The following is a 27,461-nucleotide window of genomic DNA, read 5'->3' as shown; positions in this document are numbered from 1 at the left end:
CAACATTATTTTGTGTGCAGGAACATTCAATCATGTGAGCATCCCCCCCCCGTACTGTCTGAAGTACTACAGCCCAGACACAGATTTGGCACCTTAATGAGAACTCAACCACATTTCCAATCACATGTGATTATTTCCCTAGAAGCACTTATACCTCTGTCGATGATGAGGTATAAAAAACAGCCATGCTGAATACTCTTAAAATAAGCTGCTGCTCCACAGTTTTATCTTGAATATATTCAAGAGCAGGCCTTTGACCCCTCCCCTCCCCAAACATTGATATGCCTTTGTTCCCCTCTGACAATCTAGAAAAAAAAGTAGCCAAAACTGCTGATTGTGCTGACTATGGGTGTGAACAGCTTGCAAACCTGGCAGAGAGAATGTACCTTCCTCACAGATGCCTTGGAGACACCTTACACTATAGAATGGCTTATAACAGAATGTAATATCATTATTCATGACACTGAACTGACTCTGTTCACTGACTACATTGTACATTGGGGATGGGAGAGCAGCAGGACTGTGCATGTCATTCCTGCGCCTCACCTGCTCAACTCAATGTGTGCATAGATCCTGTGTGCATACAGCTGTTTCCGCATGACCAGAAACACTGGAAAAATTCTTTATTGCATAGGAAGAGCTCTGTGTGCATATATTAAGCTGAATGCATAGACATAGGCAACAGACAGACGGTACAGCCAGGCTGGAGTTGCAGGACCTTGGACAGCTCCAAGCAAACAACTCTCCTTGCATTCAATGTAAACTGTAAATATAGGCTAGAGGATCAGGAACAAGGTAGCATGCTGTTTAAAAGGGAGAATTTAGGGATTTGGGGGATGGGGTGGGGTGAGGAATTGAGGTTGTGATTATTTGGTATTGATCTTAGCATGGGCATATAATTTTTTTTTAAAAAGAGGTAAGAGAAGGGAGATATTGCAGAGATGGGTTTGTGGAAAACTTCACTGGGGTTGTGAGAGGAGTACCTGTGCCCGTGTGATTTGTTGTGCAGTTGACTAATAGGATATTACCTACCTCTTCCAACATCATGATTCTATCTAGCTATGAAGTTGGGGAAAACAAAAGGTCAGGTAGTTCTTAGCATCTATGACAGTATACACTATATACTCCTTTAACGGATACTAATGAGGCCACCAGAAAAAGGAGGCATTGCTAAGCACACTTACTTTTGAGTAAGGTCTACTGAAGTTAAAGGAACTTCTGAGTAACAGTCTTGGAATAATGGCTATTAGAGACTCCTAGTATTGATGCCTGGAGCATTGGCTATTATCTGAACCAACTTACTGATCAGTGGTACTTCAGAATGACCAAAATAAAGTACAATGGCACACAATGCATAAATGACTTTATGGTATTTATACCCACAAGATACAGTGATGGCTGCTAGCTTAGGTGGCTATAAAAGGGGGCTAGATAAATTTATTAGGCTTATGAAGGCCTATAAGCCATGATAGCAAAATGAAACCTCCTTATTCATCCAGAATATCAGTCGCAAACCAGGGGGAGGGAAGGAGGTTTGCTTTCACACCTAGCCTAGTAGGCTTTCTGGAGGTATCTAAGCCACTGTTGGGAACAAAGCAACATAGGAAGCTACCTTATACTACGTCAGACCATTGGCCCATCTAGCTTAGTACTCTGTAGCAGGGATGGGGAGTCTGTGGCCTTCCAGATGTTGTTGAACTATAACTCCCATGATCCCTGGCCATCAGCTATTTTGCCTCTGGTTGATGGGAGGTGGAGTCCAACAACATCTGGAGGGCCACAGGTTCCCCATTCCTAGTGACTGGAAGTTATTCCCCAGCATTTTAGACACTCCTGGCCCTAACTGAAGATGCCAGGGATTGAACCTGGGACCTTCTGCATGCAAACCTGAAGCTCTATCAGTGAGCTACGACCTATCTCTCAAGGATGCTAGGCTAGATAGAAAGTGGATGCTTGTCCAAATGGTCTGATCCAACAAAGGATTGTATGTTCTTTCTGCTCTCAAGACAGCTGGTAACCCCATAGGTATAATCCCATATGCTTTCCTGATCCTTCTTCCAAAGCAACATGAAGTCCATAGACAACATATTTTTGAAATGTATTTTAATTGCATTATAAGCTGCTGTAAGACCTCTTGCAGAGCCAGTAGGCAGGGTATACATTTTAAATAAATATGACGTACCAATGCCAAACTTGTTAAAAAAAACCCTCTGCCTTGCTAATTTTCTAGAAAGTTGCAAGTAGCATAAATTCTATTGCAGGGTCTATTATTTCATCATTTTCTTTTTTAATTGCTTAAAAATTTCACACGTCTCTTTACACCATCAGTGTCGCTTTTCTGTTCACATAACTGTGATATTTTAAAGGCATGAAAATGAAATCTGTACCAAATAAGCAGAATCTTAGAAAGAATACTATTAAAGTAGGATAAAGAGATGGCCAAAGGGTTTTGATTTGGGGGTAGTTTTCGTTTTTATAAGAATTCAGTTCATATATACCTAGAAATTCTTTGTGAATGAAGCCCTACTAAATTTATTTACATATTTATTTATTTATTACATTTCTGTCCCATCTCTCCTCCAAGGAGCTTAAGGTGATGTACAAACAAGGTTCCCCCATCCCCATTTTTGTCCTTGCAACAACCCTGTGAGGTAATTTAGGCTGAGAGACAGTGAGCGGCCCAAGGCACTCAGTGAGCTTCATGGCTGAGTGGGGATTCATACCCTGGTCTCTCAGGTCATAGTCCAACACCCTAACAACTACACTAACCCACTATTTGCAAATATACTACAGTAAAGAGATAGACACACACCCAGTCAAGGAAGAGAGATGCATGGGCAGAACCAGATAGGCACAGAGCTCTGTGTATACTTCAATACTAATCTAGTCCCCACTGAATTAGCTGCCTATGTCTTTTGAATGCAGATGAGGATGCATATAGCCATTCAGGAACCACTTCTTGTTATGTGCAAGTTAGTTACTTAGGTCATCTGCATCAGGGGCACACTGATTTGTGAACTTGAATCACTTGCAAAACATAGGACAATTTAGTGAACCAGCACTTTTCAGAAGTTCTGTCAGTGTGCGGAGAGGGAGGAGTAGGTTGTACATTCTATTCTTGTCCCTGACCTCCACGTATTTATTCAAAAATTGGAATAGAGCACAGATGGGCAACCAGTGGCCCAGTGACATCATGTGGCCACAACCTCATTTTAGGCACCACCTGATGTCACCTGGAGCTGCTCTGTTTTTCCATTCCATCAGAGTTCCTTTGTTTCTGTTTTCTCCTTATTTTTCCTGGCTTCTTATGATGCTTCTCCCTCTTTCTATGTAGATGTCAGAACATTTGGAAGGGGCACTATTTTATTTGATATACATTATTTCCCCCTGCCCCTGTGCTGCCTGAAAACAAACTGGCAGTCTTCTTCCATGTGTGTGTATGTGTATATATTGCACTAAAGTCAGAAAGGAATTACTTTCACCTGTTTTCCATAACAGTAGCTGTGTCGAAAAGTTTCTAAAACATTTGGTTGAATGTGTTGATACAATTTAGAAACCTCCCTGTGATTGTAAACCCTGTCTTACAGGCCTTCTCATTCTGCTTAATGTGCTTAGAAACCTTGGGCAGACCTTTGCGCTAAATAAGCATTTTTTTAAAAAAGGGAAGTGTTTGTTTGCCCTGTCCTCACTTTGAGCCCACATGTGTTCAGGCAAACAATTATATTCTAATACAGCTATAAGAAGTGATTAAACTCTAAGTCATTTTTAATGTATTTAAACCAGTGTTTCCCAAACTTTCTTACAGACCTCTTGAAACTTGATGAGAATCTTGGTGGACCCTAATTTTTCTGCCTCTTGTAGAAATTGTAATTCCACAGAATTTAAATTGAAATACAAGAAAATACAAGAAACAAAAGAAGCAATAAAAATACAATTAAAATTAATATGAACATTCAAAGCAATGGATGTGCCGGTTCCCATCTTCAATCACAAATCTGCAAGATACATTGTGAACCACCTGAATGAAGCTCATGGACTACTGGTGATCCACAGACAACAATTTGGGAATCCCTGATCTGAACTATTTGCTTCCTATTTTATATTAACACAGAATATTAGGGATAATTATGAACCCGTTTTAGTAGAAACAAATGGTGACATCCACTGTTACTTCTATTTGCTATCATGACACTAAACTAAACAATAAATTTCTGGCCTCAAAACCACTTTCAGTATAAATCTATGCATGCTTATTCAGACCTAAGACCCACTGAGTCCAATGGACATAAGAAGAGCCTGCTGGATCAGGCCAGGGGCCCATCTAGTCCAGCATCCTGTTTTCACAGTGGCCAACCAGGTGCCTGGGGGAAGCCCGCAAGCAAGACCTGAGTGCAAGAACACTCTCCTCCCAAATCAGGGTGCATATATTAAGTAAATCAGGAGTTAGCTCCATATAATTCAATAGGACTGACTTCTGAGCAGATACCTGTAAGATTGCTGTGCTAAACCAGTCAATGAGGCTGCTCTGATAGCAGTGACATCTATGCAGGACTCAAATCTATTTATTCAAATAACTGTTCTGTACATATGAAAGTAATGCAAGTATATGGTAACATCTGTTCTTGCTTAAACATTTGACCAGTTTTCATTACATAGTTTATGGTGTGCATGTTGGGGTGGGGAGGAAACCTCAAGAAACAGAGTTCTTGAGCATCCAAAATGATGTATCAGAGAGATGTTATACTTCAGCATATGAATGATGCAAAGTATTTCATTTTCTGCAAGTTTTTGGGGGGAGGGTGATGGGGGTGATAACAAAGAATGTAAAGACTGCTATTGTACTACAAGCATATGAGTAAGGTTTACCAAAAAGAAGAACTTTAGTTCTTTGGGTGATCAGGCCCAATTTAGAAGTTAAATAAACATGACCTCGAATCGAGGCTCTGCATCCTTTATTTCAAATGATAAGAGCACTGCGCTGGACAGAAGCAACTTAGAAAAAACTGTGGCAATGTAATCACAGATATTACTAGCAAAGCCATTGTATTGTAAGAGAAATGTTTTAACAACAATTCAGTAACCAGCACAGACCTTTCACTTGTAGTATAATGTGCAGCATGCCTGAAATGAACATGATGTTGTGGATGACAGAAGAGCAAATTCACATAATGAGATTTTGCATTTACATCAGACAAAAATCCAAGATATGTAGAACATACATTAGGGCAGGATATGGTCCTTTGAATGTTATTCTCAATGCTCGTACCAGCAGCAACCGTCATCTGAAAAAGTGTGCAACAGAGAGTCCACTGAATTGAAAGGATTTGTTTGTAAAATAACACATTATATCCAAAATTATATATAATGTGACAGAAACAGCAATGAATTTTAATTTCCACTCAATTACGATAGTCAACCATATTGTAAAGCATGTCTTAACATTTCACTTTGAAAATTAAAAATCATTATAGAGTAGCATAATGAGGATTTAATGTTGATTGCAGACTAAATAGTTTATTATTGACTGAAAAACATTAGTAAATCAATAATTTTAGGCAATATGCTTAGAGTTTGGTTTGGATGATTTTGGAATAAATAGTAATGTACACTTTACTGTTCAAGGGCACAATCCCACAGAGAAGATCTCCTGCACAAGGCCAGCTACAATAAATGAGAGTAGTGCAAGTGCAGTATTATGTCACTAGGCAGCTCCCATTCATGTTAATGGAGAACATCTGCTGGGATTGTGACCCATATCCAAATCCACATGTCTTGCTGTTTACATTCAAGATTATTATGAATCTAGAAGTCATACAAATACAATATCATGCCAAAGTTTGTTTTATACAACCAAGGTTTACTGAGTGAGCAAAGTCTTTTAGCCACCCATATTCTTTTAGGTATCTTCATAAAAGGAACAGAATTTACAATACATTCATACTTATGTGTTATGCACTTTATAAGATATTTTCTAGTAAACCACACTTCTTTTTTATTTTATGCAAATATTAAATTTTCACAACCTTGAACAAGTAGCTTCTTGTCCACACGTTTAAAATGTTCTTTTTTATGTTATTGCTAAACTGTGTGGCATAAATTTACAATGCCTTGGTGAAATTACTTCTTGTTGCTTGCAAATGATTAGAAATGTAGATCAGGATCTTAGGGAATCTGCACACATCTTAATTCCACCCCCTCAAGAGCTTCATTCTCATAAGGAATCAATACAGCCCACTGAAACTGTTCTTTGAACTCAAGAGAGTTTAGGATTTGGCACAATAAATGTTTACAGGAAAAAAATCCCTTTTAAAAGCTGTGTGGCACTAAATTCACAAACTCATACATTTGAGGGAATACCCATGTGTCACTGTGTCCAGCACCCACCTGTCTTAGGTCACCTCCCCTCACAGATGGGAAAACTGCAACAGGAAAGTGCCCACAGGACCCCCTGGGAGAGTTGGAGAGTCATGTGGAAGGAGTCTTTTTAGGGGTCTTGGAGACTGGAGGAAAAGGAGAAGGATCCTCCACCTCTTGCAGAGGGACAACCAATTCCTCTGTCCTGCTGTCCCCAACATGGTATATATGATGTGAAATCTCTGAGATGAGAGAATTGTCTATAGGTACAAAAAAACTGAGGTTGACACCCCTTGTGCTCATCCTTCTTAGCAGATGGAAGAGCCTTCCTCTTATCCTTTGTCTCGACCAAATGCTGCTGCAAGCACTCACCAAACAGCTTGTCTCCTGAAAAAGGCATACTAACAAACGTCAACCGCGACGCTGAGTCCACCTCTCATTGGTGGAGGCAAATATTACGCCTAGCCACCATGGCAGTGGCCATAGAGCAGGCATCATACTGAAAAGCTTAATATGTTTTTTAATAATGTTTTTAACCTTTTTTTAAAGTTGTTTTTTTAAAAATGTTTTTAATGTTGTTTTGTTTTAATGTATTTTAAGATCTGTTTTTATGATGTTTTAAAGTGTTTTTAGTGCTTTGTTTGCCACCCTGGGCTCCTGTTGGGAGGAAGGGCGGGATACAAATTAAATAATAAATAAATAAAAAGCATCATAGGCAGCATCCACCACCAGAAGAGATACATGTGAAATCTTTTTAAGAATATCCTTAACCAGTTTGGACACCTTCGGACTAGATCCTAACTCCTCTGCCCACATAAAGGCAGCCTCAGAAAAATTCTAGTGTGTGTGGACAGCCTATATGTGCTCTTCTAGAGCATGGCCCTACAGACGTCAACAGAATATCTATGACTAAATCCACAAGTCATGCATGCAAAGACTCATCTCCCCATCAGCAAGGGCTACCCTAGAGTAAGCAATTTCAGACTTGTAGCCCAAATGTCTTATGAATAATCACAAATATAGCCAAGCATAAAGTTCATGGACAACATCTGTGCGTCTAACAATATCACTGTTTTAAGTGTTTTTCTTTACTTTTTTAAAAATGTAACAAATAAAAGAGTTGTTTAAAAAATCCTGCCTAAAAAGAAACACTCTTTGTATATTCATCAGTATTATGGGTAGGGGTAAAATGGGTGGAGGGAGAGAGAGAGAGAAAAAGAAAGAGCGCTAAATTCAATATTATATATGAATGAACACTGTCAAGTTCAGTTTGTTGGAACAATGTCATTACTCCACTCTTCAAGCTAAACTCACATTAAACATACATGAGTATTCTAAACCTGGAAAGTCACCAGTTATATAAAAGCCGTTTAAATAAAACATGGAAAACTTGTTTTCCTACATTATATTTTTGTGACATAATGCAACAGTGGTATAATAACCCAGAAACACTTATGAAACACTTCGGGCCCAAGGTATCACATAACTGTACTTAGATGGCCTGATCCAAAGCTGTGCATATGTTTCATGATGCAAACTCAGCTCTGCATGGATTTCACCTTGAATTCCACATGGATTTCAGGGGGGGAAGGCTTCCCACCTTATAAATATTATTATTATTATCTTTATTTATACCCCGCCATTTTTCCAAAACTGTTCACATGCATCAGCTGCCTTCATTTAAATGAATGAGAGAGCCCTTGGCTGTTTGCATAATCAAATCCTCATTTACCATCCCAGGATATGCATGAGCTCCATGCATCCGCAGAAAACCCATTTGTGCAAGCAGGGAAACAATCCAGGAAGCCAGCTTCCCTTAAAGTGCAAACTTGGAAACTAGATGAGAAATAAACAAGTAAGCCAGGATACAAAGCCGAAGTTTAAAGTGGACTTATTTGGAAGCCACCAAACATAGTTCCTTGTTTACATGTAATCGGAAGCTATGGTTAATTGTGACTTCTTGGCTTGTCTCCTTGCTTGTCCAAAGGGAGGAATGAAAGGCCAGTGCTGGGGATGTATTGTGATTATCCTGGATTATTAAGCCATGATTAGCTTGTGCAAACCAAGCCTTGGGGGCAAGGTGCATGTGCATTAGAGTTCCCACTTCCATATGAAATTACCAAATTAGGATGTGATGGTACCCAAGAATATTAAAGATGATATAGACATCTCTTTTTTCTAGAACAAACTGATTTTTGTAAGTCATCTCACAATAGATTTCCACCAGGTTCTACCCCATAAATCTAGCCTTCCTTCCTTCCTTTCTTAGGGGAGAGGCAACTAGGTTCATCATAAAGCCCCCTAATAGCTGTTAAATGTGGCACTTAAATAAAACGGGAGAAAGATCCAGCCAAAAAATAAAAATAAAAAAAATACAATTTTAAGTTCCATTCATTTCAGTGGGAGACATTGAAGCCGTTCAACTGACTCAATGAAATCAATGGGATTTAAACTTTTAACTGGATGGTGCCCACAATGTGCAATCCAGTTAAAATTAAGCACTTCAAGCCCCATCAGTTTAAATAGGAGAGAGTTGATGGTCTCACTGAAATCTGCAGCAATTATGCGCTTAACTTTGAGTGGGCCACAAGCCCTATTATCAGCATACAGCCTAAATACACAACAATGATACTATAACGTAACTCCCATTGCACTTTTAATTACTGAATCTGATCTTGGTCCACTTAATGTCTCTGCAACCAAATTCTGCAAGTTACTCTATTTCAGTTTTTAAAGCTCTGAGCTGCTTCAAAGAACAGTGACAATTTCGAAGGAGCTCCCTTCATGAGTATACCACAAGAAGTGGCATCACACATAAAAAGGGGTCACGAGGTTGTACCTCCTGCCCTTACTGGAGGTCATGCAGCACCTTGACTGTGTCTCCAACATCCACATTAAGCATGGATGCTTGCAAGAAAAAGCCTATACACATAGACCAGGAGCAGGGAAACCTTTTCAGTCTGAGGGATGCATTTCCTTATGGGGGCTACAGGCCAGTGCTGGGCAAGGTCAGTGGCTAAAGGACACCATCTACAACAATGGTAGCTAGATTTAAAAAATGGCAGGGCTCTTGTACCTCTAACACTTGCTGAGGACACCTTCCAGCCAGGCAAAACATTTGGTGCAAAGCAGGGCGAGTGAAGGGTATGACCTGGGGAGAGTTCAGAGGGCCAGACAGAGAGGTTTGAAGGGCCGCACTCAATCCCAAAGTCTGAGGTTTCCCACCCATGATGTAGACCTTCTACACATGTGGGCTTTCCACATGTACTAGAGCCCTGCATGACCAGGGTTCCGGAACATGCAGAGTTCTACTCACATAGATTATTCCATGCAGGCATCTACACCTAACACATGGAGATTGGGGACACAGCTGAGAAGCTGGCTGACCAGAGGCATAGCCCACCACCCCTTTCACGTCTGAAGAGCGCTTCTAGTTCAGCATGCAGGGGCTTTCTCTACCAAAAGAACACACTGCTTCCAAAACTAATGCTCTAGTACAGTGGTTCCCAAACTTTCCACCCCACTTGAAAATTTCCAGACCACTTGAAAATTGCTGACAATCTTGCTGGACCACTGAATGGTTTTTCTGCCTGTTGTAATGCACTGTGCTAGATGCTGTTTAATATTTTAGTTGTCCTTTATTTGTTCTTTTATTTCTAACACTGTTGTTTATATCATTTATTTCATTGCATTCCATACAATTCAAACTGTGATATAATAAACTACAATATAAGAAATAAAAGAAGCAATAATGATGAAATTAAAAATGAAGATGAATATTTAATGAGGACATGCCGCAGACCACCTGAATGAAGCTCACAGACCACTGGCAGTCCATGAAACTCCTGCACTAGCAGGGTTTTTTTTTCCAAGTAAAAGGGAATCGGGGAATTCTGCTAGAGGGATTTTTCAAAAAATAAAGTACAGTAGGGTCCCACTTTACAGCGCTTTGCTTTACAGCACTTCACTAATACAGTGGTCTCGATTAGACTCAATTAGACTAAAGCCCTACTCATACGATGCTTGTTCCGCTTTTACGGCGGTTTTCGGGCATCGTGCGCCATTCTGTTCAATGGATTCCACTTTACAGTGGTTTTCCCTTTACAGCGGGGGTCCGGAACGTAACCCACCGTATGAGTGGGGCCCTACTGTAAAATAAAGATAATCCTTCACAAGGATTATTTGTTCTACTGAACCAATGAATAGAGGCCACTTCTCAGCAACAACTTATTTGTTTTGCACGCAGAAATTCCTGGTTCAAATGGTGAAAAGAATGTTGGACAGTAAGGAAAGACCTCTGCCTAAGAACCTGGGAGAGCAGAGCTAGAAAAACAATGATCAAGCACACTACAAGGCACACATACATCCATATTTATAAAGGGAGGCAAGAGACCACCCCATCCCAGTAAATAATCAATTCCTTACCACACTACGTGCAGAACAACAGCCAGGATTCCAGATTTTGAACCTCTGTAGCCAGGCAACCAGATCCATTGAACATACTTAGCTGCCATAGCACAAATAATCATTTGCTCTACATCAGCTAAAGCAGCCCTCCAGAATTGGCAAGTGGGATAGATGCACCCAGTTCTGCCAACTTGCTCTTAAAACCCCTTGTAACAGGCAGTAGCTTCGAGCTCTCACAGCTCTAAAGTATGTAAGAGTCACTGATACTTCTGACCCCTTCCCTTTCAACTTTCTTGGCACCAAAAGATAGCTTGCAATCCTTGGCTGAAGGCAGATGTTGCATCATTGCTGAAGATGTCACAATGCTAATGCAAGAGGGTTATTGTGCCCTCAACATTTGCATCACACTTGATTTCTATGATTCTTTGCCTCACAAAAGTGGCCTTCAAAGTCATATACTATACTGGCATTGCTTCATCTTTCAATATTTTATGCTTTCAAGAAATTCCTACAAGATTACTGAATGTTGAAAATATCTTTTTTCTGTGTTCACTATTGCATGCATTTAAATCACGTCACAAATTACTCCCCCCCCCAAATAAAGTAGGATGTATTACTAGCACTATAGTTTGCACTGGTAATCTTTTCATAATGCCACGTTAGTTTTAACCACTGATTAATGCCTCTTTGTTCAAGATCCAACTGGTCCTTTAATTGATTCAGAAGGTTTATTGAAGTCTAGACTGTTACTGTCCATACCAAAGCTCATCCGGTACCATTCAAGTCATGGATGGAAAGCCACTATTTTTATTTATTTGTTCATTTGTTTATTTATTTATATCCAGCCCTTCCTCCCAGCAGGAGCCCAGGGCAGCAAACAAAAGCACTAAAAACACTTTAAAACATCATAAAAACAGAACATTAAAACAAAACAACTTTAAAAACTTTCAAGAAATCTTAAAAAAAGGATAAAACATATTATTATTTAAAAAAAGGTTTAAAAACATATTAAAAAGCAATTCCAACACAGACACGGACTGGGATAAGGTCTCAACTTAAAAGGCTTGTTGAAGGAGGAGGGCCTTCAATAGGCGCCGAAAAGATAACAGACATGGCGCCTGTCTAATATTTAAGGGGAGGGAATTCCACAAGGTAGGTGCTGCCACACTAAAGGTCTGTTCCTACGTTGCGCGGAATGGACCTCCTGATAAGATGGTATCTTGCAGGAGGCCCTCACCTGCAGAGCGCAGTGATCGACTGGGTATATAAGGGATAATATGGTCTTTCAGGTATCCTGGTCCCAAGCTGTATAGGGCTTTGTATACCAAAACTAGAACCTTGAACATGGCCCAGTAACAAATGGGCAGCCAGTGCAATTCTTTCAGCAGTGGGGTGGCATGTTGGCGATACCCTGCCCCAGTGAGCAGTCTTGCAGCTGCGTTTTGCACCAGCTGTAGCTTCCAGACCAACCTCAAGGGCAGCCCCACATAGAGCGCATTACAGTAATCCAGCCTGAAGCTTACCAGTGCATGGACAACAGTGGTCAGGCTATCATGGTCCAGAAATGGCTGCAGCTGTCTCACCAGCCAAAGCTGGTAAAAGGCACTCCTAGCCACTGAGGTCACCTGGGCCTCTAGCAACAAAGATGTATCCAGGAGCACCCCCAGACTACGGGCCTGCTCCGTACAACCCTATCCAAAGCAGGCAACTGACCAATTATCTGAACTCAGGAACCACCAACCCACAGAGCCTTCATCTTGCTAGGATTCAGACTCAGTTTATTGGCCCTCATTCAGCCCACCACAGAGTTCAGGTAGCGGGCCAGGGCTGGCACAGCCTCTCCCGATTCAGATGTTACAGTGAAACAGAGCTGGGCATCATCAGTGTACTGCTGATACCTAATCCCAAATCTCCTGATCACCACTCCCAAGGGCTTCCTATAGATGTTAAACAGCATGGGGGACAAGATGGTACCCTGCGGCACCCCACAGCACAACTGCCATGGGGCTGAAAGACAATCACCCAATGCTGTTCTCTGAAAACAACCTTGGAAATAGGATCGGAACCACTGTAAAACAGTGCCTCCGATACCCATCTCACCAAGTTGGCCCATGGTCAATGGTATCAAAAGCCACTGAGAGATCAAGTAAGAACAACAGGGTCGCACTCCCCCTGTCCTTCTCCCAATAAAGGTCATTCATCAGGGCAACCAAGGCCAATTCAGTCCCATAACCAGGCCTGAACCCAGACTGGGATGGGTCAAGATAATCAGTTTCATCCAAGAGTACTTGTAATTGCTGCGCCACAACCCTCTCAATCACCTTCCCTAAGAAGGGGGTATTTGTGACCAGTCGGTAATTGTTGCAGACCAATGGGTCCAGGGTGGGCTTTTTCAGGAGTGGTCGGTTGACTGCCTCTTTCAGTGTGGCTGGAACCACTCCCTCCCACAATGATGTGTTGACCACACCATGGATCCACTCGGTCAACCCCCCTCGGCAAGCTTTAATAAACTAAGCCATTTCCTTAAATGACTGTGACTCAGAGAGCAGCACAGCAATACTTAGGAAGGTAGAAAGTGACTGGTCAAACTAAACATGCTATTAGCCACATCTTTGAATCCTTCAGATTCTTTTCCTTAGTTTTTAAACCAATAGCAGCCAGAGAATCCCCAGTTCAGATTGAGACTGTGGCACAAGAAAAGAGGAAACTCTTTTCCTTGTGCCATTTCCCCCCTCTCCCCAAGCTGTTGTTTGCTTCAATCAGCAGCTTCAGGAATGGGGACAATTTTCATCAGGAAATCCCTGCACCATGGTTCAGATCTGTGGGCTGTTGTTCTTTTTAGAAAAATGAATCCCAGTCAATGGATTCAAAGACATGGTTAATGACACATCTAGGTTTGAACCTAATGATCCTACCAATGAGACCTCTGTCATCTGCTGACAATCTCAGCTGATCATTTCATAGAATCATAGAATCATAGAGTTGGAAGGGGCCTTGTAGGCCATCGAGTCCAACCCCCTGCTCACAGCAGGAAATCTACAGCTAGAGCATCTCCCGCAGATAGCTGTCCAGCCTCTGCTTGAAGACATCCAGCGAAAGGGATCCCACCACCTCCCTAGGCAGTCGGTTCCATTGCCAAACTGCCCTTACTGTCAAGAAGTTCCTTCTAATGTCCAATCTGAATCTACGCTCCTGCAACTTAAAACCATTAGACCTAGTCCTACCCTCTGGGGCAGCAGAGAACAAATCTGTACCCTCCTCTATGTGACAGCCCTTCAGGTACTTAAAGAGTGCAATCATATCACCCCTCAGCCTTCTCTTCACCAGACTGAACATGCCAAGTTCCTTCAACCTTTCCTCATAAGACTTGTTCTCCATACCGGCTATCATCCTCGTCGCCCTCTTCTGTACCCGCTCTAACTTGTCTATATCTTTCTTAAAATGAGGCGCCCAGAACTGAACGCAGTATTCCAGATGAGGCCTGACTAATGCAGAATATAGTGGGACTATTACTTCCCTCGACCTGGAAACTATAGCTCTGTTTATGCAGCCCAAAACCGCGTTTGCCTTTTTTGCTGCAGCATCACACTGCTGGGTCATGTTCAACTTCCGATCCACTACAATTCCAAGGTCCTTCTCACATGCACTACTGCTAAGCCGGGTATTTCCCATCCTGTACCCGTGCATTTTGTTTTTGTGGCCTAAATGCAGAATCTTGCATTTGTCTTTATTGAATGTCATTTTATTAATTTCAGCCCAATTTCCTAGTCTATCCAGGTCCCTTTGGATTTTATTCCTGTCTTCCATTGTGTTAGCTATCCCTCCCAGTTTTGTATCATCCGCAAACTTCATAAGGCTTCCCTCCACCCTGTCATCTAAGTCATTGATAAAAATGTTGAAGAGTATTGGCCCCAGGACAGAGCCCTGTGGCACTCCACTCGAAACCTCCTTCCAGTCCGAAGCAGAGCCACTGACGACCACTCTTTGAGTACAGTTTTCCAACCAGTTGTGAATCCACCTGACAGTATTTCCATCTAGTCCGCATTTGACCAGTTTGCTAATCAAAAGGTCGTGGGGGACTTTGTCAAACGCTTTGCTGAAATCTAGATAGATGACATCTACAGCATTTCCACCATCTACTAAGCTAGTGACCCAATCAAAAAAAGAGATGAGATTAGTTTGACAGGATTTTTTCTTGACAAACCCATGCTGGCTCCTACTAATCACAGCATTGTCATCTAGATAGTTGCCAATGGACTCTTTTATTATCTGTTCTAATATCTTTGCTGGTATTGAAGTCAGACTGACCGGCCTGTAATTCCCCAGATCTTCTTTTTTACCCTTTTTAAAGAGCGGGACGACGTTTGCCCGTCTCCAATCCTCCGGCACCTCTCCCGTTCTCCAGGATTTCTCAAAGATGATGGCAAGAGGTTCCGAGAGTACATCAGCAAGTTCCTTCAATACTCTGGGATGCAGTTCATCAGGCCCTGGAGATTTGAACTCATTTAGGTTAACTAGGTATTTCCTGACTATCTCCTTATCAATCTTGAACTGCAATCCCGACCCCTTACTGAGATTGCTACCGATGGAAGGTTGCACACTGTTCCCTTTTTGGGAGAAAACAGAGGCAAAATAGGCGTTGAGCAGTTCTGCCTTTTCTGCATCAGATATGCATTTGAGATCCAGTAATAAACTCATCACTCTAATCTGAACATCAGTTCTAAACCTTTGGCCTCTGCAATCCCTTCTAACAGCCTCATCTGGTTCATGTTTATCAAAAAGTAATTCTCACTGGAGTTATTTCGATATTAGTGTGCACAGGAGCAAAACTTGAGTCTTTGGCCACATCTGCACTGTACTTTTAAAGCAGTATCATTCCACTTTAAATAGTAATGGCTTCACCCAAAGAATCCTGGGAACTGTAGTTTGTTAAGGATGTTGGGTGCTATTAGGAGATCCTCATTTCCCTCACAGAGCTATAATTCCCAGATTTCCCTGGGAAGAGGGATTGATTGTTAAACCACTCTGGGAATTGTAGCTCAACACTCTTAAGAAACTACAGTTCCCAGGATTCTTTCGAGGAATCCATGCTGTTTAAAGTGGGATGATACTGCTTTAAATGTATAATGCATATGGGGCCTCTCTTTTTTAAAAATAGGAATACAGATAGTTTGCCCAATGAAAATGGCATATCTATTTCTAGAGCTTCTTTACTAGAATGTAAAAAAACCCGTGAGTACTTGAAATTTCATTTGTATGTTCCTTGCACAATGCTCAGAATGACCCTTCGTTCTGTGAATGAAATGATTTATACTGCCTACTCTCTTCAGGTCCATCAAAGTTGCCTTTGTGACTGTCACCTTATCTGTAACAGTCAGCTTGTTCTATGTAGACACTGATCTTTTGTTGTTAAGAGTACTGAATCAAGCAGACTATTTTATTTCTGTCTCCCTTTAAAAAATAAACCACTGATTTATTTGGCTGTTGGTTTCCCCCCTATCATCCTTAGCCAGCCAATTTTGCCTTATAGCATCATTCTGAAATCATTTACTTGGAAGGCTTACCACCTAAAACCAGTCAGCACACTGTCTAATTGGTAATTGTTGGGATCTCAGTTTAGAGCCTTTCTACATGGGTCACTCAATGCACGTATCCCATTCAGAATATTTTAGGGACTGTACTTCCATTTAGATCCATGTCTATAATCTTTGGTCCTCTGACTGCACAATTCTCCACCATCTAAAGGTCTCCTGCTTCTTCAAAAGACTTCATCCTTTCTCCCTTGCTGCTCCATATTCTTAGAATTGCCTTCAAGAACACCTGCCTGATGCCTTATCTTTTACTCCAGAGGTCGACAATATGGCACCCGCAGGTGCCAGCATGCCAGTCAGTACCTCCTGTGGTATCTGTTAAAGGTGTCAGTAAATACCCCTTCAAAAATCTACAGTACATGAGAGACTGTTTGCTGTTCCTGCTCAGTTTCTGTTTGCACTGGTTTGACCTCTCCTACAGTGAACACGCCCACTTACATGTTCATATTTATTGGATATCAGGACTGGACACCAAACCTCCCTTCCATTCTGACCAGAGGATAGGGGCAAAGAGCTTCTCTTTCACTGGACATAGCAGTGGGTATCTTTCCTGCCGTTGATGGGGTGTCCGATGGGAGGCATGCCTACACCATCTTGTGGTCCTGCATCTTATTCTGTTCTTTTAGATTTGGCAGCGATTGTGTTAGGCTATGACCCCATGGCAACCATTTTGTGACAGGCACCCCCAGGAAACTTTCAAGGGCCCCTATTGGCTCAAAAAAGGTTGGTGAGCAAGTGTAAAGTGATGCATGTAGGGGCAAAAAATTGTAATTTCACATGTATACTCATGGGGTCTGAACTGGCAGTAACTGACCAGGAACGAGATCTTGGGGTCATAACAGATAGCTCAATAAACATGTCAACCCAGTGTACGGCAGCTGTGAAAAATGAAAATTCCATACTAGGGATCATTAGGAAAGGTATTGAAAATAAAACTGCTGATACACAGTTATAAAAATCTATTGTGCAACCACATTTGGAATACTGTGTACGATTCTGGTTGCCTCACCTCAAAAAGGATATTGTACAATTGGAAAAGATCAAAAGAAAGGGGCAACCAAGATGATCAAGGGGATGGAGCGACTCCCCTATGAGCAAAAGTTGGTGCACTTGAGGCTTTTTAGTTTAGAGAAAAGGTGAATAAGAGGTGATAGAAGTTTATGAAATTATGCATAGTATGGAGACAATTGATAGAACTTGTGGTCATCCAATAAAGCTGAGTGCTCAAAGTTTCAGAACACACAAAAGAACTTCTTCCCACAGTGCACAGTTAAGCTATGGAACTTGCTCCAAAAGGAGGCAGTGACGGCTTTGAAAAAGGATTAGACAAATGCATGAAGGATAAGGGTATCAAGGGCTACTAGTCATGATGGCTATGTTCCGCCTCCATAGTCAGAGGCAGTGTGCTTCTCAATACCAATTGCTGGAAACCACAGGAGGGGAGAGAGCTCTTGTGCTCATATCCTGCTTTGTGACTTTCCCACAGCATCTGCTAGGCCACTGTAAGAACAGGATGCTGGATTGGATGGGCCACTGGCCTGATCCAACAGGCTCTTCTTAAGTTCTTACAGTTCTCAGGATTCTTTAGGGAGAAGCCATGACTGTTTAAAGTAGTGTGATACTGCTTTAAATGTATAGTGTAGATGGGGCTTGAATGTAAAGGAGCATCTCTGCAGTGAAGTCAGCATCTGATGGCAGGAGAAAAAGGGACAAGGGAGGAGCACATAACCAAAGTATTTGTTCACACCTTTATAAACCATTTATAAAAATATGAACACGGCCATTAATTGGAAGCATAATAAGTTTTTTTTGGGGGGGGGAGTGGGAAGTGTTGAGACAGCCATGCTGCCAGGAACTGGAGCAACTGCCATATGAGGAAGGATTACAATATTTGGAGCTTTTTAGTTTGGGGGGGGGAAAGGCAAAGAGGGGATGTGGTGGAAGTTTATGACATTATGCATGGATCCTTATTGTCCAAAGATACCTGTGGGTAGCCCACAGTCCATGCAGCTTGGTCTCAATAGCTTTCCTTCCTCTCATTTCCCCAAGCGAAGAAGAAAAAGTATAGAATAAAATAAGCAAATACATGCAAATATCTTCATTTATATAATCTATTCTGATTACAAAAGGTGAGTTTTCCAGTTCCTTTTTACCCATGTACTCCCCCCCCCGATGGACAGGATCAGTATAAAAAGAGAGGATACAATCAGCAAGTAAAAGATTTCTTTTTAAAAAAGAACAATACTAATTGTGTATTTTAGTAAAAACATTATTGCTCAAGCGTTAATAATGAGATTGAAGTAAAATAACTAAGTAAAGCTTTGTAAAAATGTCCTTAGCACGATATATTATTAGAATTAAAACAATCATTTCGGTTTTTTAAGTGCTTAGAAGGAAAAATGCATTGGTAAAGGGGAAAAGATGTTACTATATTAAATCATTTGCAACATTATACAGCCACAAGAGTGGGTGTATGCTATAGCCAGCATGGATTAAATTGAAAATACCCCCATGCCATTCTGCTGCTTCCCATAAGCTCATTTCAAAATGAAACTTATAGTCCTGAACTCAGAAATGCTTGCTTAACAACTCTCTAAGTTTTCATGGCAATACACAAAACACTCAGAGAGAATCTAGTGTAACACAAGAGGGGGGAAATCAAGAACCCTGTTGAAATTAATTAAAAATCAGCCTTGTTCACAGAGTACCTGTAATCCTATTACCGACCTTGCCCCATACTCTGACCTTCAACTTCTGTAGTTTAAAAGTTAAAAAAAAAGCCTGGCTGATTTTTAATTAATTTAAGAAATTTAACATTGAAGTCTGTTACAGTATTGGGCATGCTCAGTAAGAACCAACTGTCAGTGTTCTAAAAGCCAGACTCACAGCTGTTTGGCTTGGCTAATCAGGTGGCCACACCCACGCCAGACTTTTATTTCGTTTTAGACAGTTATGGCTTCCCCCAAAGAATCCTGGGAAGTGTAGTTTGTGAAGGGTGCTGAGAGTTGCTAGGAGACTCCTATTTCCCTGACAGAGCTCCAGTGGCCAGAGTAGTTTAACAGTCAGTCCATCTTCTGGGGATTGTAGCTCTGTGAGGGGAATAGGGCAACTCCTAACAACTCTCAGCACCCTTCACAAACTACACTTCCCACCCTTCACAAACTACACTTCCCAGGATTCTTGGGGAAAGCCTTGACTGTCTAAAGTGAAATAAATGTCTGGTGTGGATGTGACCAGGGATAGCTTTGATTTAAATTTGGGTGTGAGATACATGTGCCTGCTGTAGAATAAAAAGGTGGGGGAAACCCTGAAAAACAACTATACTGTTCACAATGTTTTCCTTTTTATTATTTATTTATTTATTATTTGATTTATATCCTGGCCTTCCTCCCAGCAGGAGCCCAGGGTGGCAAGGAAAGGAAAGGGGCTTCCCCTCTGCCCAGTGCCCACCCACCCAATCTCCTCCCCTCCCCTCCCCTCCCCTCCCCCTCCCTTCCATGATCCTCTCTACCCCTTCCCTGTCTCCCCTTCTCTCCCCCTCCTCCAGGTCAGTTTCACCTATCCGAAGCATGATCGTACAGGAGTAAATCCCACTGAACTCAAAAAGCATGCAAATGATCAAACCTGCCCTCCTCTCCTCCTCCCTCATATCCCCTCCCTCTTGCCCCTTCCCTCCCCCTTCCTTTGCCCTTCCCCCTTTCCCTTCCAATCCCCTCCTTCTCCCTCCTCCTCCTCCCCCTCCCCTCCCCCCTGGCCAGTTGTACCTATCCTAAGCATGATTGCATGGGAACTCAATAGCATGCAAATGATCAGACCTGACTTTCCCCTCCTCCTCTCTCCTCTCCTTCCCCTCCCACCTTTTCTCACCAAACTTGCACAGGATCCCATTTCTTACCTCCTGGATTAAAAAGCAGAGAAATTCACTAACAGGCAAAAAACCTTGCGGTTTAAGAATGTACCTATAGCCAACAGATATTTCTATCAAACTTTAAAAAGCAGGGAATTTGGGCAGCTATGGTGAATGCATCAGGGGAGCAGGAGACCTGACCTCCTCTCAGATATTGGACTGCCTACAAATTTGTAAAAATGCAAACACAATTTGGGTTGGTTTTTCGCAGTCCAATCCAGTTCCTGAGCAGCTTGAAAGAATTTGGTAACGTGCCAAATTGTAGCAACCACAATTTACTGTTTGCATTTAAAATGTCTAGTTCTGAGGTTTGAGGGCATGGCATATAGCTGTATCACATACAAATATACCAATTGGGCAGTTACTGAAGGAAGAACACTCCCCAATATACCTAGTTTTGTTCTCTACCTGCTCTCCCTTGAACTGTTATAGAAACTTTGGGCTACAGGAACAATATTGATGGCCTCTGTCTAGTTTCACAGTCACTGCCTGTTCATAAGAACATGAGAACATAAGAAGAGCCTACTGGATCAGGCAAGTGGCTCATCTAGTCCAGCATCCTGTTCTCACAGTGGCCAACCAGTTGCACACAGGAAACCCTAAAGCAGGGCATGTGTGCAAAGAGCAATCTCTCCTCCTGTGGATTCCAGCAACTGGTATTAGGAAGCATATCACCCCCGACTATATAGGCAGAGCATAGCCATCATGGCTAGTAACCACTGATAGCCTTTTCTTCCATGAATTTGTCTGATCCCCTTTTAAATGCCTCGCTAGTGAAGAATGCTGGTGCTCTCTTCCAGTTGAATGTTGAGAGGTGTGAACACATTCAGTCAGTGCTACAGCACTGCACTAGCTGCATATTTGCTTCCAGACCCAACCCAAGGTGCTAGTTCTTAGCCTGAAAGCCCTTGAAGGCCTGAATCCTACATACCTCTCCCTATATAAAATGTGTGCTCCATCTGAATCCACTGTATCAATTCTTCACATTCTCAGCAAAGAACAGTAACTGCTAGAAGCAGGACTTTTATTGCAGCTATGGAATAAGCTCCCCATTGAGATTAAGAGATGTTGCTTTTTCTCTCTGACTTTTGTAATGTTTGAAAAATGCATCGGTCTGTTAATTCTGACTTGCTGTTTTGACCCACCCACCCCCATTGGAAGTGAGGTAAGAGCAACTCCTATTTGAGTTCTTTTGTTTGTATTCCAGAAGGAAGACAGAGTTAGGGTCTTCCAGCTGGCTAGGCTTGCCTACCTTTACCTGTGCTGTTCTCTACCTAACTTCCTTCCGTTGTAGACTGATATGCTCAGGGAAGCTTATCTGCCCCTCCTTCCTTTGTCTTCTTCGACTGTCCCAGGAGAGAGGAGACATCTCTGTCTGGGCATTGTGCCTCCACCTTAGTTAACTAGTTAGAACTAGGTATGTCTTTCCTATCTGCTATGTATTTCTATAAAGCTTTTTTTATTTTAGTAAGTCTTAAGTCTCCATGATTTAAATGCAGCATAAAAGCCAGCTACTTAGGTAAATACACACACTGGCACATGCAGCTCAGACACTGAGTTACTCTGCATATATCCATAGCACCCCCAACACACACTTCCTTCACTGGTATAGGTGTTTTGTCTCTGCTGTTTAGAGAACCATTTTAGGTCAGGAGTGATGAACCCTGTGGTCCTCCAGATGTTATTGGATTCCCATCAGCCCCAGCCAACATGGCCAATGATCAGGAAAGATGGGAGTTGTAGTCTATAGTCTGAGAGTTGTAGTCTGGAGGGCAACAGCCCTCCCATGCCTAATATAGATAGCTATTAATATTACTTTTAAGAACACTTTAATGTCTTTATTTCACTTTGTAAGCTACCTTAAAAATGCATCATTCAGCTGCCTTCCATAAAACAAACAAATACCCTCCAGGTTCTTGCCCTCTGCCAGCTACTCCCTCCTCTCCAACTTGATTTACGGTGCTATATAATCTCTTACAAAAGAAACATGGAAAACTTTTAGTGCATGTCATGCCCATACTTTCAAAATCACAAGGCACAATCAGCACTTAGTCAGAGGTAAGAACGTGATATGAGATTGATGCTTATGATTCAGAGTAAGAATTTTCCTGGAGACCTCCCAACAAACTATCTGTGCTTATGCCCACATAAAATCTAATCTGCAAAAAGACTTACTGCATTAATTAGGCAATGCTACTTCTATATCCATGTTAGAAGAAAATATGAAACAGAGCTTGGAGTTCATAGCCATGAGTCTCTGAGGAAAGCTCTCTTGAACAGCATAAGGAAAAATGCAACATGTAAGGCTTTTAATGAAGATGACTGAGCATTCCGTCCTTTAAAGCATTAATTTGGCAGCTATGTGGAGAGGGGCTCATAAAATGATGGTACAAACCACATGGCAATGAATTCTACATAGACAGGGTTGTATCAAACACTGCTGTAGCAGACTTCCCTTGTATGTGTGTGTGTGTGTGTGTGTGTGTGTGTGTATACAGTGCCTTGCAAAAGTAATCAGACCCCTGACAGAGTTGTTGCGCAAAACCCACAGCCTCTCTCATGCCCTTTGAAGAAGTCGTTTTTGGTGGCAACCTCTTGGGCAAATATGTGTCCAACCCTTGCATGTATGTATGTATGTGTGTGTCTGTGTGTATATATATATACAGTGCCTTGCAAAAGTAATCAGACCCTTGACCAATGCTCTCATATTACTGAATTACAAATGGTACATTGTGATTTTGTTCTGTATGATATTTTATTTTGAAACACTGAAACTCAAAATCAATGATTGTAAGGTGACACTGGTCTTATAGTGGGAAATGTTTGTAAGAAACATAAAATACTTAAACATGTGCTTGGTTCCTACTGGGAGGAAGGGTTGGATATATACATTTGCGTAGTGAATAATTGTAGTGTTTTAACATTTTAAGTTGTTCTAACCTTCTTTTGTGAAGCAAAAGGGGAGAAAATTCCCTGCCTACATGCTATATACCTGTACCCTCCCACTATTCATGTAGGATGAATTATTCAAGGAAAGATATTGATGATGGTGTTGAAAGCATATACAATGTACATTTGGGCTATTTGTTTTGAATATATTACTGTTTAGCTTATTGTAAAATTTAATCCATCTCTGTATGAGTAAGGCAACTTTATTTTAAGGGCACCATTCTGATTAGTAGTCACTAGAAGATAATCCGATACAGAATTACAAATTTGTGATCGGAAATGTTAAAGCAAACTTTAGTCTGTAACCATTAGAAGTTGCTGTATGAATATATTTAACTAGGTGCCAGGTGTTAAACGATGAAACTCTCTCCCACCAGATGTAGTGATGACCACCAACTTAGATGCCTTTAAAAGAGGGTAAACCAAATTCATGGAGGATTATCAGTGAATACTAGTCATGATGGCTACCATCACTGAATGCCAATTGCTGGGGAGAGTGCTGTTGCACTCAGGTCCTGCTTGTGGGCTTTCCCATAAGCATCTGGTGGGCCACTATAAGAACAGGATGCTGGATTAGATGGGCCCTTGGCCAGCAAGGCTTTTCTTGTAGACCTGGTCATATGTTATTCATGTACAGGACTTTCAAGAGCAGGAGTGTGCTTCTTGCCTCACCCCCAGTGTCATGCCTCTGTGTTAGTTCTGCCCTTTGATGTCAACACATTGCATGTGGTTGTCTGCAAAGGAACTTCTACGTGCGAGCAGCTGCAGCTCCACTCATTTGGGATGCCCATGTAACTAGATGCTTATGTTTTTTGCTGAGAATGTGAAGAATTGATACAGGGGTTCCTTTGCCAACAACAGTAGTCAACATGTGGTTGTTGGAAGGTGCAGCTGGCACAGAGATGACAGGGCAGGATGACAAACACAGCTCTGCTTCAAATTGTGAATGCCCCCCCACATAAATGAAAAGGACTACTGTCCATCAAAGCTGTAGCATTCCTGCATTACTACTTTATTATAGTAAAGCAAAAGGTTTTTTTGTTGAACTCTGTTTTTACTTTTCTTTTATGGGAGTGAAATATTGAGGATACAATATTTTTACATCAGGGTTACTATCCTATAATGTAGAAGCTAAATCTAGTCAGATGTTGCCTCCAAGTAGGGACTGCAGAGTTTGACTACTGCTAACAAAGTTTCCTGTTGTAAAAAACTTTCTGAACCACAAATAGAAAATAGTGGGTTGTGTGAACAAAGACAATGACACAAGCTAGACAAACAAACACAACCCCATTGTCGAGACTAGCCTGAATGGAATGGATCCCCCCCCCCCATATTATGGAATGATCTCTCTAGAAGGGCTGCCTTGCATTGACACTACTTCCTTTTCCGAACCAGTACAGACTTTTCTCTGCACTGAAGCATTTGATGATCTGATTATTACTTTTAAAATTCAGATGGTATTTGTAAATTGGTTGTGTGCTGGTGATATCTTTTGGTATTGTATAGCATAATGTCATGTTCAATATTGTTTGGTTAAATTGTTTTTTATGGTCATTTTAAATCCTTTCGTACATCTTGAATACTGTTGAAAATCACCTTGAGACTGTTTTGTGTAAGGTGTCCAACAAATTTAAATCATCATCATCATCAGGGCCGGTTCTAAAGGGCGGCCAGGTTGGGCACTGGCCCGAGGGTGCCAGAGCTACAGGAGCCCCTGAGGGGCCCCTGAGGGGCCCTCCGCTACCCTTCCGCGATCTGTGCCCCCCCATGCCCCCCACTTACCTGTCAGTCGGCTTTTTAGCATTGCCCTTAATGAAGATGGCGGCCGCAGCTTCCCTAAGGTACTGAAACCACTGCCTCCATCTTAGTTGATGGCAGAGATGTGCGCGCATAGCACGCACATGTGTCATCAACAAAGATGGCGGCGGAGGCTTCATTCCTCTTAGGGAAACCGTGGCTGCCATGTTCATTAAGGGCAATGGTAAAGATGAGACAGGTAGGGGGGCCATATGGGGGCTGCGCAGGGGGGCCACGCATGCATGCGTGTACGCACATGCGCGCTCACCCACCCACCAGGGGGTCAGGGCAAGCTGATGCCAAAGGGTTGCCGCATGCCTGGAGCCAGCCCTGATCATCATCATCTATCACTTCATTCCCCAAAGACCACCAGTGCACACAACAATATCAACACTCCGCCAAGAATACCTGTGCAAGATATAATTGGAATACCTTGAGAACATATTTTTATTCCAACCTTTCCCTGCTTGATTTCTAAGTTGTATTTTATTTGAGTAGATAAAAATATTAGAAAACTGAAGAGAGAGATGGTTGTTTGGAAAGAGTTTGTCCTTGTGCATCATTTTACTCCCACAGGTTTCCACTTTCTTTCTGTCTCCTTTCCTCTTTTCTACACCCCCTACCCTTGCCATATCCTGAACCACTGCCAACTTATCATTTCGCCAAAGCTGAGTGGCAGACAATGTGGTTTCTGTAGGAAAGGGATGGAGAAACTTGTGGCCACAGGCTCCCCATCCTGCTGTAGGGTGATGTAATCATGTCCAAGAGGCTCTAGGCACCAGATGTGATCTTGAAGACTCTTCAAACTGAGCCCAGCAAGGAAGCAGCAAAAGTATGGAGGGTATGGCAATAGAAGGAGGAGAGAAAAGGAAGAAATGAGGGCAAAAGGCCTTGCAGGTCCAGACATTGGAACACTCCCTGTTCTCAGCGTCCATAGCCATCAACATGACACCAGAAACATCGTAGCATGATGTGAGTGGCTTTTACACAGGGAAATATATTTGATCACTCACTAATGTATTCTTTAAGCAGCTTAATTTGCTCTGGTTTAGCTTTAAACTCTCTCTGTATTTTCTTAGCAGAGAGACACCATCGGACTGTTGAACAACCTGACAAAACTATTGGATGAATCTGTAAAGCTGGAGAACAGAACTAAAAATTGGAGAAATTGTAACCCCACCTGCTGGTAGCTGTGTTCATACACTTCCCATGTAACGTGCCAACGAATGGGATTCTGAGAAAGGGAGAGGTTCCCTTCCACTAGCTAGCAATGCATTGGCAGCAGATGAGGCTTTCAGGGACTTTCATGCTCTTAAGAAAGAACACACATTCATACGCACATTCTTAGAAGAAAAAGAAGCAGAAGCTGTTATTTCCATTGCTGCTGCTCCACATAATTGGGTTTTCAAACGTGGTTTTGGCAGCAGCAGCAGCAAAACTGCTGCTTTTAAAAGGTTAGCCCAGTTTTTGCAAACCTAGTTCCCCCCCTCCGCCAGATGTCTTGGACTACAACTCCCATCAGCCCCAGTCAGCAAAGCCTTGCTGTCTGGGCTTGATGGGAGTTGTAGCAAATAAGGGCACAGGTTGGCAAAGGCTGGGTTAGTCACAGCTTTTGGGGAGGACAGGCTGATGGGAAGCAGAAGCAGCAGCTGCTTCCTCTCCAAAATCAACATGGAGGAAGACACTATATGCCAGTCGTTCTCCCTTGTCCCCCCATTGGTTATTGGGAGTGAAATGGGACTGCTGGTGAAAGGGAACCCCTCCCTTCCATAGTATCCTAAACAAAGGTGGCCAGACGCAAAAGAGAACAGGGCATGTGCACCTCAAGTAATTGGGTAGAAGAGAGAAATTCCACTAGGTGTGACAAGGACTCAAGGCGTCACCTTACCCTGTATACATGCCTACTTGACTGTTTTGATCTGTGAAACTGACACTGTTACAGGTGCCACATAACATCCATTACGCACTTGTAAGAAATCAGTCCTTTAACGTGGCAGCACAGACACTTGGGAACTCCCTGCCTGTTGATATCAGGCAGGCAGGTACCTTCATTGTACTCTTTTTGGCCCCCATGAAAAACTTTTGTTTGTTTGTTTAAGCAAGCCTATCCAGACATGTAGAAGCCAATGCGGTGTAGTGATTAGAGCGTTGGACCTAGGAGCCCAGGATTAAAATCCCTGTTCAGCCATGAAGTTCATTGGGTAACCTTGGGACAGTCACTGTCTCTCAGCCTAACTCTCACAGAACTGTTGTAAGGATAAAATCAGGAGGGACAAAACCATGCTTGCACACCACCTGGAGGTCCTTTGAAGAAAGGTGGGATATAAATATAATATAAAGACATAGTAAGACATGTTTTATTCTGTTTTAGCTTAGCTGTTGATTTTAATTATATTTCGAATTGTTTTAAATATCTGTTTTTAACTATTTTATTGACAATTTTAATGTTTGTTTTA

General features: G+C 42.0%; 1 protein-coding gene across 1 annotated transcript in view; it reads right to left on the bottom strand.

Moving 5' to 3' along the window:
* PPFIA2 (PTPRF interacting protein alpha 2) overlaps positions 1–27,461 on the bottom strand; it is a 407,895-nt gene that overhangs the window by 174,018 nt on the left and 206,416 nt on the right. The window contains exon 3 of the mRNA XM_061639649.1: positions 5,220–5,282. Coding sequence (XP_061495633.1) covers positions 5,220–5,282 — 63 coding nt within the window. The remainder of the gene's footprint in view (positions 1–5,219; positions 5,283–27,461) is intronic.

Source organism: Rhineura floridana, chromosome 8, assembly GCF_030035675.1.
Source record: "Rhineura floridana isolate rRhiFlo1 chromosome 8, rRhiFlo1.hap2, whole genome shotgun sequence".
Lineage (NCBI taxonomy): Eukaryota > Metazoa > Chordata > Lepidosauria > Squamata > Rhineuridae > Rhineura > Rhineura floridana.
Note: the sequence above shows the minus strand (reverse complement) of the source record. Positions and strands in the feature narration are given on the sequence as shown.